The sequence below is a fragment of the Camarhynchus parvulus genome, chromosome Z (genome assembly GCF_901933205.1).
Source record: "Camarhynchus parvulus chromosome Z, STF_HiC, whole genome shotgun sequence".
NCBI classification, from domain to species: Eukaryota; Metazoa; Chordata; class Aves; order Passeriformes; family Thraupidae; genus Camarhynchus; species Camarhynchus parvulus.
Window position 1 is genome coordinate 24,913,192 of NC_044601.1, and position 15,809 is coordinate 24,929,000.

General features: G+C 37.1%; 1 protein-coding gene across 1 annotated transcript in view; it reads left to right on the plus strand.

Annotated features, from left to right (window-relative positions):
- The window catches only part of MCTP1 (multiple C2 and transmembrane domain containing 1), a 208,392-nt gene that overhangs the window by 157,026 nt on the left and 35,557 nt on the right, over nucleotides 1–15,809 (plus strand). The window contains exons 16-17 of the mRNA XM_030968614.1: nucleotides 487–606; nucleotides 15,527–15,580. Coding sequence (XP_030824474.1) covers nucleotides 487–606; nucleotides 15,527–15,580 — 174 coding nt within the window. The remainder of the gene's footprint in view (nucleotides 1–486; nucleotides 607–15,526; nucleotides 15,581–15,809) is intronic.

Here is a 15,809-nt window from a genome sequence, read left to right on the forward strand (position 1 = left end):
TGGAACAAGTTGCCCAGAGAAGTTGTGAATGCCCCATCTCTGGAAGTGTTCAAGGCTAGGTTGGATGAGGCTCTGAGCAGTCTGGTCTAGTGAAAGATATCCCTGCTGTGTTGAGGGTGTGGATCTAGGTGGCCTTTAAGGTCCTTTCCAACCCAAGCCTTTCTGTGATTCATGAAAGCAACTAACCTTTCTTAAAATGCAATCTTATTTTTATGCTCTTTTGCATTATTCACAAAAGCATTATTTTATGAGAGAACAATTAATATTTCTCTTAATGACAGTACATCAATTTCTTTTCCAAGAATTAAGGTAGGAAGGATTGGGAAGGGTAGTAGTTGTATTGTGGAGGTAAGTGTGAGTCAGCAAAGTGGTTGAACAACACAAGGAGAGGTGGATTTCTTTAGAATTGTTTCAATTTATTGGTCTTAACTCTGCACAGAGTTTAATGCTGATTTCAATCACTTTTTTTCCTGCTCTGTCTTCTAGCTTTTTCTTTTTGTGGTCTGGAACTTTGAGCTCTACATGATACCACTGGCTTTGTTGCTGCTGCTGGCATGGAACTACTTCTTGATCGTATCAGGAAAAGATAACAGACAACATGATACAGTAAGTCTTCTCTACTTCAAGGGCATACATGTTCTTTTCTTTTTAACTAGGTAAAATTTTTAAAATGGGTTAAATATGATATCTTTTTCAAAATGTCTCCCTTCACAATGTTCGATGGACAATTTTCCCACCTGCAATTTAATTTTATTCTGGCTGTCCAATATAAGTGAGTCCAATTTTGTTGAAATGTCATGTAAAAATACAATAGAACATGCATTATCTAGAGAATCTGTTTTATGTGGGAGCAGAGAGGCTTATTGTTGAGGAAAAGGCAAATTCTTTGAAATGATTTTATATGGCTAAGTCCTTATGTTGCATTTTTTATTAACATGTTGAATTTAAAGATTAAAATTATTCCAGTTTGTTAACAGTTTCAGAATGTATCATATTTTACTGTATTTCACAATTCATCATTAATATTCATTGAGCTTAATATTAGCCTTTTCTTATTTTCTTCTCCTCATTTAATGCCATCATTTAATTAATATGTAGTTGCAATGTAATGTAGCAAACATTTACTAATAAATGGCATTTATTAACAATATTAAAATCGTTTAAATTTTCAGAAGTACATATCAAAAGTTTAAGTTGTATTCTATGCTGTACAAATTTTCCAGCATCCAGGCAGTTAAAGGATTTTGTATGCCGTACTGCTGAGCCTTATGAATTTGATATTTGTACTAGTTCTTGTATCCCAAAAGCAGCATGTTGTCTACTACTTTATGATCTGAATAGATAACTGAATGGGCAGGAGAAAAATCTAAATCAGATTAGATAATTGGTCTCTGAGGACAGTGGTTAATGGAGGTCAGTAACAAGTGGACTACCACAGTACAAGGTCCTGTTTAACATCTCTTCCAGTGATGTACAGGAGATGATAGTGCACTCCCATCAAGTTTTTGGGTTACATCAGATGTGTGGGACCATTTGACACTGTGGATCTGCCACTCAAAGGGATCTAAGTGGGTTGATTAAATGAACTGATAGGAGCCCCATGAAATTCAGAAGGAAGAATCCTGCTTTTGGGGAGAAATAACCTGTTGCAGTGATAAAGAGTGGAAATTGGTTGTCTGAAAGCAGCTGTCTGAACTGGGCCTAGGGGTCTTAGAAGGCAGTAAAGTGATCAGAAGCATGGGTAGTGTATTGAGGGAAGTGGTTATCTCCACTCTTCAGCACTTGCCAGAATGCATCTAGGATAGTGTCCCGTTTGGGGAATGACAGTTCAAGAAAGTCGTTGATTGACTGCAGCAAGTTCAGTGAAGGGCTACCAACATGATCAGGGGCTTAAGCCCTCATCAACCAGCCCTTGAAGAGAAGCTGAGGGAAGTGGACTTGAAAGATCCTGGCAAATAAAAGGCTTTTAGTGACTGGAACGCCCTATAAGGAGGATAACAAGTAGATGGAGCTAGACTGCACAAGTGATCTGTGGTGGAAGAGGCAACAAACCTCACTTGAAACAAAAGAGGTTCAGACTACAAAACCTTTTTTGCCATAAGAATTTTTAAGCAGTACAAGAGAATGCTTAGGAAACTGCAATTACTATAGAAAGTTTCCAGGAACTGACTGTGTAAAGCTCTGAGGAACCTGATCTGACCTCATGGCTGACCCCACTTTGAGCAAGATTTTGGAAATCCATTCCAGCCTGAATGATCCCCTAATGTATTGCAACTGCAGTTATTAGAACCCAAACAGCCCTGATCCCAACACTGTTGCTACCTGTCTACATCACTAAGACTGTTATGCTTCCAAGGATCATATAAAAATAAGGGTGGGAATGATAAAGGTATTCCGTAATCCCAAATGTGATTACATTTATGGAAAAGGCCTAAGATCAAGATTTAAAAGTGCAATATTTAAAACACAGCCCATTGTCTCCTGATGGCTGAAATGCTTAAAGCTTGTCAAACCTGAAGATTTCATGAGTACCTGAAATCCCTGGTGAAAGGAGAAATTTTTTTTGTGAGCATACAAATTCTTTTAATTTCTCTCTGAAATACCACCTGCCTGGGAAGATTTTCTGATCATGTAACTTTTCTAACAAACTAATGAAGCTAGTGATGGACTCTCAGTTAAGAATACCAAATGCTGCTCCTAAAATTTTCCTCTTGGTGAGAGTGCTTCATACCAAGCTAATACAGCCCATATCAAGCAACCATGTTGATCCCAAATATTTGGTATCTGTGCCATTAATGGCCTTGTTTTTTTAATGATTTAAGTTTGGTTATGATCACGTTGAGCATCTACCTTGAGTGAAGTAATTTGCAGATTTATTGCAAGCCTTTCTAATTAACTCATGAGTCTTCAGTATCATTAGGAGTAATTTAAATACCTACATTTCCCTGTGCAGTGTGTAAATTTTATCTAAATTAATGAAGCAATGTTTCCTGGTGGCTAGAGAATGTTTCAGCATTCACATGATCTGGCTTCTTTCTCCAAGTTGTCAGAGATTCCTTGTGTGTCTCTGTGAAATCATTGACTATTTATCTTAGATATATCACCTAACTTCAGAAGTTGCTTTGAAATCCTAAGGCTAATGATAAGACACAAAGACAAATGTATTTGTTATCTGATTAACATTAGACAAGCATAGTTAAAAATTGTATATGGTCTATACTTGTTTAATGTCTATGGAACATGCTTAAATTTGGGACCATGCAAAGCAGCTCAGAAGAGTTGATTTCCATTGTAATATCTCTTTGACAAATCAATTGTCAATTGTCTCATCAGTCCAGGTGCTAGGGACCACACTTCTGCTGGTCAATAATTAGTGACACTGAGTTTATGTCTGGATATGGCAGACAGACCAGCCTTAACTCATCCTTGTTTGACCATCTCTCTAGATAAGATACCATTTGCTTTTTCCTTTTGGGCATCAGGTTTTTTTGGAAGTAGTTTGAAACTTCCTCATGGAGAAATTCACCTGCCAAGCAAGGATCTGGGTACTTCTATTATAACATGAACCTGTGCTTCTTGTTTGAATGCAGGTACGGTTATTTTGCCATTTATTACGACTCCTAACAAGTTATATATGTGAGTCCTTTCTTGAATTCAAGGTGCAATATGGTTGGGACAAGGGGAAGGCCCAAGTGTATTTCCTAGTAGGAGATAAGTCAATTGGAATGCCCAACAGAGGTGAAGCAGTGTACTATATCTCCATGGATATAGTACTCCTTATAGGACACCTTGTAGAATTGATAATCATTGTGGTTTTAGTCTAACGCTGATGCAAATTTCCAAAAGAAGCATTGGATTCCCTACCTTTTGTACATTTTGATCAAGATTAGTTGTATTTCTGAAAGATATGCTCTCATGAAATAGGGACTCTCACATTAAACATTGGTGTGACTGTAGATAGATGTGAACTTAATAGATAGTTCTGAACTGAACTAAAACAAATGAATTTCTGTCATTGAATCATGTGGCAGGTGTAAAAATCTGCCGGTATTAAGCAAGAAAAAAATTACTAAGATGGCATTCTTAAGGCCTTCTTCTGAATTTTGCAGTAACATTTTTGCCTGAAATACACCCTGCTGCTTTCTCCAAAGACACTTACACTTCCTTATAATTGTACTCCTGAGTATCTGATCTCACAAAATAATTTATTTTTAGCACCGCTGTTGTTCTATTAAACCATGATCACCTAAACACACAAGATTAGAACTGAGTGAATCTTACAAGGCTCGGATTTTTTTTTCTTCTCCTGCCTTTTTTCCATCATCTTTTTTACATCGTCTGTGGGGTAGGTATCAAATGCTGTGTTTCTGTCACCACTCCCTGCTGCTCCTTGTCACCTGTGCTGGATTTGTGTAGTGGGGAGAGGTGCTGCCCCTGTACATAATAGAGCATGGCATGGTGACTGACGGCAAACTAACAGAAAGTATGGTGGGTTTAAAAGCTTATTTTCAGTATTTTTAAGAAGTTGTTTAATACCTTGATGATTTCAAATATACCAAAATGCCCCTCACCTTTGCAACCTGGAGCAAACAGCAGCGCTTCTGTCTGGTGTCCGTGATCTTCTATTTCTAAGCAAAAGTCAGAGTCATTTATAACTGCATGGAGTTAGTGGGGAAAAAAATTTTGTGAGTTTTAGTTTGTTGGGTCTTTTGGGGTTTTTTTTGTTACTTGTGCATTTCTACTTCAGGCTATGTTCTGTGTGTTCTGACTGCCTGCTGGAGCTGCCTAACTTAAGGAATGGTCAGATAATCTCTCAAACTTATTTAAAATGTTTCCATGATCCAGCTGTTCTTGTCCCTTCCCTGGAATGAAACAGTGGATTATATGGTTGTAGTGTGTCATATGGAGATTAAACACAGTTTGCATAGCTATGAATCTTAGTTTTACCCTGTGTACATAAGCCTGGGTACCACAATCAGGACAAACTGTGACAATCTTTTTCTATAATGCTTAACTGCTGTAACAGGCACAGTGGATCTCCTCTGGTGACACTGTAAGTTCTTGCTCTGCCATGACCAAATAGGTTGCAGACAGGGAGCACAGGTAATTTTCTCCTCCATCCTGCCTGTGGAGGACTGTACACATCTGGGAGGACTACAACCAGTTGCACAGCTCTTATTGACAGCAGGGACTTGGTTTTTACAACTGGGGGATACTTTTTGAGGACTGAAGACTACTAGGAAGATATTCACTTCACCACATGGGGCAAAATCTTTCCCAGAAGCTGTCCAACCTGACAAGGAAAGTATTGAACTAAAAATAAATGGGGGAGGGAGGTGATGGTGACCCATAAAAGTGATTCATCAAGTGAGGAATCACAGAATAGTTTGATTTGGAGCAACACCTTCCACCAGACCAGGTTGCTCAAAGCCCTGTCAAACCTGGCCTTGGAACTCTGCCAGGGATAGGGCACCCATAGCTTCTTTGGGCAACCTGTTCCAGTTCCTCCCTACCCTCACAATGAAGAATTTCTTCCCAATATCTAATCTAAGCCTGCCTTCTGTCAGTTTGAAGCTACTGCCCCTTGTCCTGTTGTGAAATTGGTGGTCTGAGTTGGCAAGAAAAGGGCGCAGGGTGAATGGGCCAAGGAAGCTCTCAAAACCAATCCAACAAGACAGATGTGCCCCCCAGGCCAGTTATAGGCACACAAACAAGGAAATGGCTCTGGAAAAGTCTCTCACACCCTCTCTCAGAACCCAGCTTGTCAGAGGGAAGTTTAGCATGCACATTAGGTACAAAAGTATGCACAATATAGGAACCAGCAGGAGTTCAGAGGTCCACGTGCAGCTACATTCATACAATCAGAGAGACGTGCTGAAATTGCTGTCATGTCCATTATGCAGTGTACGTATTCTGGCTTTTTATCAGCACAGGCTGGGAAGGTGAAGAGTGGGAGTTACTTTTCATTCCAGCAAAGGGAAGATGATGAGGGGATCAAAGCATGTAGCATATAAGGAGAAGCTGAGCAAGCTGGAACTGTTCTGCATGGAGGAAGGTTCTTGATGATGTGTATAAATGGCTGAAGGGAGTGGGAGAGAGACACAGCCTCTTCTCAGTGGTGCTCCATCACTGGGCAGTATCAATGCCCACAAACCAAAAAACATGAACATTCATCTGACTACTAGAAAGCACTTTCATTGTGACTGTGGTGACAACCAGGGCCAGATTGCCATGACAGGTTGTGAAGTGTTCATCTGTGGAGATATTCAAGACCTTTCAGGACATGGTCTTGGGCAACATCCTCGGAGGTGACCTTGTTTGAGTAGGGAAGTTAGGCTTGATGATGTCTGCTTGATTAGGGAGGGTAGGATGGCCCTGCCAACATCTGCCACTCTGATATTGTCTCAACTGAAGATACTAATCTTTCTCTCCTTTTGGTCTATTATTTGTTAGGGATTTTTTCAAAGTAATTTAACATTTAATAGAAGAATAATGCACATTCCTGAAGGTACCTGTGAATGTTCTTCTGCCATATATATACCCATGGAAAAGTGATCACTTCACATCTTGCATTGACAGTTAATACTTAGAGCCTTTAAGGAAATATTAAGTAGCCAATTTTCTCTTGAATTTATGAGATGCACGTGTCATTGCATAGCAAATTATGCTAAACAGCTGGGAGTTAATGCGCCATACACAATTTTTTATGAATTTGCATAGTAGAGTGTATATGTAAATATATAAAAAACTATCTTGTGAGAATTATATAAAGTGAGAACAAGGGATCTTCTAATTTCATTGTAGGTTTTCCCCTACATAGACTTTGATGATTTATATGTATATGTTTCTATTAGAAGTTAGAACTAGCCATGCTTAGGATTAAATTTTGACAACAGAAGAAATATATTTTTATTAAAGACAGCCTTTTATTTTAAGATTTTAAGTAGTTTTCTCTGGGTACTTTTCTGTAGTCCTCCAATATGACGACTCAAATCGTCATGTGTGTTCTGGAAATTGCCAAGTTAAAAAAAAACAAAAGTGAAAATGGGAAGAATTATGCTTATGAATATATCCATCTCAGTGAATTATTTTTCTTCACTCAAGAAAAGGTGATCAGCACAATGAGCTTGAGTAGGTCATGGAAGCCCAACTCACTTCCCCATAGGAGATTTTTTCTGATTAGAATCCTATCACTTTGTTCTAGGAGCCAGGCAACAGCGTCTGTCAGAGCACTGTCAAGTAGATTTGTTGCTGCTTCTGTTTGGGGCTAAGAGTCCCACTTTGCAGTACATTCAATGCATAAATTAACTCTAACAGGAAAGTGCCTGACTTTAACCAGCTGTTTTCCTAGAAATTGAAAATTGAGTTACCAAGTAAGTTCACAAAGCAGGAACTTGATTTTTTCTTGTTTCTTCACTTCATGATGTTAAAGACTGTGACCTTACGGTCCTTATATTCAAAGGCTTTCATGTGGCGATGAATGAAGGACAAACACCAAGTGCTTCAGATCCCTTGCCAGTGTGGTGCTTTGGGGTTTTGAGCTTCAAGTCCAGAAATTCTGTTCTGCCAGGGAATCTGCAGAGATTTCTAACTGCAGACTGAATTCTTGCTGAATTATTGGAAAATAATTCTTGTGAATTATTAGAAAAAATAAATGTCATTGCCCCTGTATTCTGGCTAGACAGTGTCTGGAGCATGTCATTTGAACAAGATACAAAAGGACATTGTCAGGTGAGCAAGTACATCTTGCTTGCCTTCTGACTGTACTTTCCTGAGAAGTTTTGCCTCTGGTATCATAGCAATGGCAGTAGCCACAAACTCCCCCAGCATGAGGGCTGCTGGGAGCACACAGAGTTAGCCACAGAACAGTATGTGTGTGAAGCTAGCCAGATTTATGACTCTAAAAGTAAGGAAAGCATGATTGTTTTTATAAAATTATTTTCAATGTTATGCAGAACTGGTTTTACCTTGTATTTTCTAGCTCCTAACTAATCATAAACTTTGCCTTCATTCATTATCAATAAAATAAGTTAGAAGGGCTTTTGCAGATGAGTTGTAATCTCTATGTGTGGGCAGGGTGCATGCTGTCCAAAAACAAGGACTACGGGCAAAATGTGCCTGAATATTATGTAGTCCACTAACAATCATTGTTGTCTCCACACAGGTGTTTAGATTTTTTTCTATGTGATCCATACAGTCAAGAAATAAATATATAATTTAGTGCTCCACAATGGGACAGGGTAGGTTTTCTTCTAATAGATCAGAACAGAAACATGAAAATGTCAGCTTAACCATGCATTTAAATTTTGTTGATCAAGTCTAATTTTTATGACTGCACATAATCACTGAAGCTGGACAAATTTGCTCTAGATCGCATCATAATGTTTGGTGGCCTGCTGCATTTAAGTGGAGAAGTATCTTTATGAAACATCCTCTCCATAATTTGCCATTAAATGAGACTTGAACAAATCAACATAAATCTTACATAAAGGTTATTTAACTAAATGTTGGTATTATAAATATTTTGAATGCATTGTGCATCAATTCAATTCAACAGTCCCACAATACACTATGTAAAGATCTACATCGGGCAGTAGGCATTTCTCTTCTGCAGCGTAACAGAAAAATATGTTGCTCCAAGTGGCTGTCTGGGCTACAGATAAAAGAGGCTGTCCATGCTGCAATCATAATTCCTGTGCCAGAGGTTTGCTCACAGTAGCAGAGTATGTAGTAAACTCCTTGGTAAACCTTTACATGCCTGTTCTTACCCCAGCAACAGCTGCAAAACCCAAATGCACTACAGAATTGGAAAGCCTTGGCTTGTTTTGGCAATCTGAAGAAAAAAGGCCAAAACGAAAACCCTGCTCTAAATATCTCCAGCATTCTTTTAAAATTGGATCTTCTTTTCCTGTCAGAAACCAGCTGGTTTTTTAATTTAAATTTTGCCACTTTTTATTTCCACAGTCTTTCAGTATTGCTGGCATCTAAAATAAAATTGAAGTTCACAGCACAGAGGAAGCATTTTTTGTATGAGACTGTTATAATGAATTTTTTTTTTGCATTTGCCTGAAGGTTTAAATGGCAACAAGATTCCTAGACAGATTGTAGTGGCTATTATAAATAATCAGTACCATATAACCTAATATCAGTTTAGTTTCTAGAAAAAATTCCCATAGCAATGTGAGATTTTATTAATTTTTGTTTGGCTTTCTATCACTCAAGCACATTTTCATTGAGCCAAGACTTTAAGAATTTTTGGATTTTACAGTATTTATAGAAATATATAAATACCAGGGCAAAAATAGCTAACTGAAATTACAATATGTGTATTGCATACATTTTCACCTACAATATGAAATATAAATTTTTTGTACCAAAAAGCTAGTCAGCTTCAAATCTGAGTGTAATGGAGCACACCCATTTTATGACAGAAGCATACCTGGTTCTATTAGAATCTGGAAAAAATATATTTGAAAAGAAATAATATAATAACCTATAATTAGACATTGTGTTCTTTATAAGATAGTTTATCATAAGGTTTTGCCTAAGAATTCTAGTTCACAATATTTTGTGAAGATGTTATTTTTAATAGTCCTGCATAGTAATCTTTCACTGATACTTAGCCAAGGAAAGAATGCAGTTGTTTTTATTCTGCTGAAGTAAAAATAACGGCATTCTGAGAGACCTGACATTTCAAGTGTACAGTACATATTGAAGCCTTTAGATGGAGACATACTTCATATAAACACCTAATATTCAGTTCACAGTGCATTGTGTAAATACAAAAGAAAGCTAAAATAAATGAGAACCAAATATTGAAAGAAAATGAAAGAAATATTATAGTACTTGTGCCATAGTAATGTTAAAAATTACTTACTCTTAACTGCATTGGCAATTGAATATTGAGGGTGTATCAAGCTGGCAACAGCAAAAAGATTACATGTTCTTGTATAATCAACTGTATTTACAACTGAAACATGTTCCCAAGAAATGTATTATACTGTAAATCAAAATTCTGTTGTTGACATTACAGAACTCAGTGTAATCAGCAGCATGCATCAAAAGGCCTCTGATAGCCATAGTAGTCTCATTTCCTATTAAGAATCAGACTAAATAACATTATGAGCCCTTTCCAGAATAAGCTAACAAAATGCATTCTGTTAGAAGAAATAATTTGAGTGCCTATGTAAAAACTAGAAAGTAATTTAGTAGAAAAGTACTAATGCTTTTGTTCTTCTGTCTTCTGCAATATATTCAATGTTACTGAGAAGCTTATCACACTAATTATCACATCTAGTAGTTCAGTTATTCTAAGTTCAAAACCTATAAATCTAGTTGGACCCAGATACACTGCACTCCTAAATCAGAATCTGGTAATTTGATTTTTATTTTCCTTAAAATGTGGTATAAAAGTTGGACATTTTTATGAAGATTTATCTTCCATAAAATTTCTCCTTGACAATTCCATAAAAGAAGCAGACGTCATGTTGTGAAGATGAGCACGTAACTGCTGCTGTAGTGGGCTTGTGAACAATGGATATCTTTCCTTCAAATTAAGTACCAGGAAATTATCTGAAAAAGCCCAAGTGGTTTTCCGCATCCTTCTTAATCCATACAAATTGCATAATTTTATATTACATTTACAGCTGTACACTGAGTTGCATGGTTCACGAACTTAAGTACATTTCATGTCAGGACAATATGAAATCCAAACAGTTCTGAACAGGATAATTCTGACTACTTTTATTGCCCATCTAAAATGCATTTAGATGCAGTTTGGAACCAAACTTCACCCTCACTTTTGATTTATTTTATAATTTTAATACTTATGTATGAATATACCAATGTCTGCAGATATTTGGAAATCATACGTAGATATTTGGTGTTGTTTTTATTGGAAACTACCTAGCTTTGAAGGACTATGTCAAGTAAGATCTAAGCAGATTTAGAGAAGTTCTAATGAGGGGCATTGAGGTAACAGTCATCACAGCTATCTGCAGAATTGGTTCCCCTTTTTTCCCCTTTTCTTTATATTACATCTCAGTGCAGAGCAAATACCTGGTATTATTAACATGTAAAGACATCAGAGTATCTTCTGTGCAGGTTTTTCTTTTGGATCAGCTGAAAAACATAGAACAGAGACAATTATTGATGCTTTGCACACAGTGAGAAATGGCAGGCTGATGCTAAGAGAGAAGGACCTTTCATTAGAGGTGGTGTTAAGTTTCAGTGTATCACTTTGCCACTGATTCTTTAGATTCAGGAGGTATTTCTAAGTCCTCTACAGCTGTAGGGCTTTGACTTAACAAGCCTGTAAATAACTAGAATCTAACTCTGCTTTGCAGGTGTTGAGGTTAGAAGTCAAAGTGAATTATTTTCTGAGCAATTCTATCCTCTTTGTTAGTCAGTAGATCTTTACAATAAATGCAATTTGTATTTAATGTCAGTTTACTCAGAAGACTGCATTGTAGCCCACAGATGCTGAGGTTTTCTTTGGTGTGCAAATGGGATGGTTGTGCTTCCTTCTGGTGACCTGGTTTATAGCATCTGCTGTGACAGAGCAATGGTTCTCTAATCTTATATGGATTATGAGTTGTATAGTATTTTTGGCCTGCATTTCTTGAACATGTCGGGAATGGATCGGGAATAATGGCAGTACATAGGAATTAGATTACATGCTGCTTCTGATTTATAAGCTTTTAATAGGCATATATTGGAGAGGAAGGGACTTTGCAACATTTAAACATCATCTCCTTACCTTTGGCTGTGAAGTAGCTTTACGTGTTGTATTTGAGGCTATCTATGTGTGCTTTTTTTAAAATGTCATGTGTATTTGCACTACATTCAAGGGACAGGACCAAGAAATTTCTTTCAAGACCTTCTACCAGTATGCAGCATATAAGTCTGTGACAAGTGATGTTACAGAAGGTCATGTCACTTTTAGCTGCTTGCATTAGATCCTTCTAATCTAATTAGATTAGATTTCCCTAGTGCTCTTCCATTGTTTGATTAATTCTACTTGATTTCAAACAAGTTATCAAAAGGCATCATTTAGAGTGAATGTTCTAAGGACAACATAAGATTTTTGCTACAGAATTTTTATTAAAATAAATGTAACATTGCATTTTATCTTTATGTGTTTAATTGCCCACCTTCTCTCTCCTCTCCCTCCTTCTCCATCATGTCCCTTCCTCCCTTATAGCTCCTCAATGTATAATGCTTGACATAAGGATCCAAATAACTACTGTATTCCTTCCAAACAAAGTGTCACGTGCACTTTATTTGAAAAGAAACGAGGTAGAATCAAAGGATAAAAAAATCCATTGTGGGTTTTTTTTTTTTCTAATGTATTCTTAATACAATGTTAAACTGAAACCTGTGTTCAGATCTACTGTACTTCTCTTGAACTGCCTTGCTTTGTTCTGGATTAGACTTTACTTCAGTATACAGCTTTTCTAAGGTTTCAGTGTGCCAGTGATTCATATGTCTTATGACTATGAAGAATCTGCTTTCCTTGTTTTAATTTGTGGCCAGCACTTACTTTGGTGCTTTAATGAATTGTATTATCATATTCATATTGCCTTCATGGTTGTGTGCATTGGGGTTTTTTCTTTTAACCCTTTCTTTTGAGTTTCAAGGCAAGTGAAAGCATGGGCTGTGTTTCATATACTTCAAAGAATTATTTATGCATCTTGGGTATTGGCACATTTTCATTACATTTTATTTTGCTACAAATATTGAATTCTGTTTTTCTTCCCAAACAATTGAGTACTCCAAATCTAAAGGTAATTGACAGCATAGCTAAACTATAAATACAGCATAGAAGGACCAAATAGAGCAAAAAATGGAATGGAAGAGATGGAAGTCAGGGCTAAGTCTAATACTTCAAGTAATTTCAAAGGACTTTTTATGCCCTTTGAACAAGTTAACATTTTGCCTCTCTATAGAAGCTTGTAAAGTAGTCTGAGATCTTTAGATGTGGGAAAAAAAAACCCTGCACCTGATTCCGAAGTGGTATTTTCTGGATAATTTAGAATTATTGTCATGCAAGTTATTTCTGTGAGGTGCCCTTTTACAACAATTTTACAACAATTTTAGAGATTTCCAGTTCAACTAATTGTCACAATGCCAACTTGAATGCTAATGTGAGATAGGCATCCTGCTATTCAACCTTCCCAAGATAATGAATTTCTGGATGTACATAAAAGAGATGTTTAAGTGTCTAGGGAATGTTGAAAAGTAAGAGACTTACTGACTTAGTGAGCTCAGGGCATTAGGCAGCATGTGAGTCAACAGATCTGATTTATATCTAGGGCTTTAGTCAACTGATGGTATAGTTAAGTGGGTGTTTTGCATGTGGGTTTTTTTTGCAGAAAAACTGATCTAAGAGAGTTTCCATCTTGCTGCAGCCCTCAACAGCTTGTTTTCCTCCTCTTTTTTTTCAGTTTACCATTTTCTTTGTAGAGCTGGTAAAGCTGCTCAGTAAACTGGGTCACTGGAACCAACTGCATTAAAGGTTTGAGGATGTGTGTTTTTGAAGAACTCAGTTACTCCAGTGATGCAGTTTACAGCTCAGCTCCCCAAAGACTTTGAACAGCCCAGGGAATATAGCAATGAGCAATCAGGAGAGGAACAAGAAGATGATGCAGATGCATGGGAAACAGAAAATGCCTTTGTTTCCAAGTGGTCAGTCGTCAGTGAAGACTGGATCACTCAGACACCTCTAAATGAGATGTAAAAGGTATATTGAACTAAGCAGGAGCTACATCTGTTTCAGCAACATGCTCTCAACATTTCCCTCAGATCAAAACTGTCTTTGATTCCCCTTCTTTGAGACATCAGAGTTGGCCTAAAAGGCCAACAGGCTGATGCCAGGCTGCAGTCAGGCTCCTCCTGCTAAAATTGTTATTCTGGGCATAGAAGAATTCAAGAGTAATTCCTTCATTTCTCAAGTCATGCTTCCTTCTCATGCCTTAGGACATGCTTGCTCTTTATGGTTTCTTTGCATTTCTAGTTTTATCTCATTCACACCTCCAGGACAGAGCAGCCAGTAGGCAGAACTTGAGGTTCCCCTCCAAATTACTGTTGTTACAGAGTTCTGTGACAGGGTTCAAACAAGGAGGAATAGCTGAAACTGCAAATGTTTTGAACTGTGTGGGTGACTTTCATGTATGCACAGTGCTCTACTAGATGGGCATGTTACATCAAACCATATGTTGTTTACTCATTGCATGGGCCCATGTAACATGGCTAATTGGGATCTTCTTGATGGTAGAGCTAACTTTGGGAAAGTAGAAAGATTCACGTGCTTTTATTTTTCAGTTATTCTTTTACCTGAATTTAGTTCTTGAATAAAATCCCTTAAGTACTTGTACGTGGATGTGGGAACCCCCTTGCAGCAGTGTCTGAGGGGGTGGCTATGAACTTTAATTTTAGTGTGTTGTCTTCAATCACAAAAACTGTTTCATATCAGTGAGTTTTACCTCCACTTTTCCTCTTTATGCATACTTTATAATACATAGTATAAAATATTTGCACCCATAATAGGACACTGGGCTGGTTGGATCTTTGCTGACCTTCATTATGGATTTTCTTATATCCTAATAGGTACTTATAAATATGTATACATAAACATATAAAGAAGCACACTATTTTCTGGTTATAAGGAGGTACAGCTTGCTTTCTATCAACAGAGACTCTTCCTGTTAGTGTCATTGATCACAGTGTTGAAAGAGAGAGAGATTTAAGTCTGAGTCTGCCATGGTCCATCTGTGGAATATCATTTGATCTCTCTGTAAACTAAACTTAGAGGTTTATTTAATGCTGATGGCATGATTAATAATTATTAATATTCAGAGAAAGAATTTAATGTATTTTTATATTTCATGGTGTTGGACTGAAAAACTATATATGGAAAAATACGTAGATGCAGACGTGTGGCAGGTGCAGCTTGCAATTAATGTGCATAAATCTAGATGCACAGATTGTACAAAATTATTATTAAAGAAACACAGGGCTAATGTTGATAGAGCATATGGTGTATATCACTGTTGAACATGATAAGGAGATAAGCTACTCTGAATTTATTCCTGGCTTTGTATTCTTCAAGAATCTCTTGGTGAATACTGTAAATTCTATTAAAAGTGTTGACCTTTTATGTAGGTAACCATAAATTTTAAGTGAGCATGTGTGTGCTGCATGGGCACCAGTGGAGCTGACAAAGGATTCCTTTAGTTAGAGCTGGCATATACTGAATTTTTACTACCTTTTAAATACTTAAATTGTCAAGCAAGCGTTTGCAAAGGAAGGGTTTTCAGTATATAATTCCCCAATGTAGGTCAATTAAAGTTATAACACTTTCCTAAATTTGAATCACTAGATCAAGTGTTTTTTCCTAGTTGTACATTTTCCCTCTGTGCATTTATTTCAAATGTTAATAAAGTTTTCATCTACAAAAGGCTTAGAATTGACAGAACAAAACTCTTTCTTTTTAAATGATGACAACTACTACTGTTTCTGTCTGCAGGTAGTGGAGGACATGCTGGAGGACGAGGAAGAAGAGGATGACAGAGATGACAAGGTAATTATCTTTCCTAGCACTTGGGTATCTGGGGATGGGAGAATTTAGACATGACGCTGTTTTTACCGACAGTTAAAAAAGGAGTTGATGTGTTTTAGTCCAGAAAATTGGACAGAGTTGTTTATCATCCTATAATAATAGGTATAGCATGTTGCAGGAAAGGTTAGAGGACTATAAATCCTGCTTTCTTTTTATTTTTCTGTTTTTCTTTTTTTTTCTTCTCCTTCTT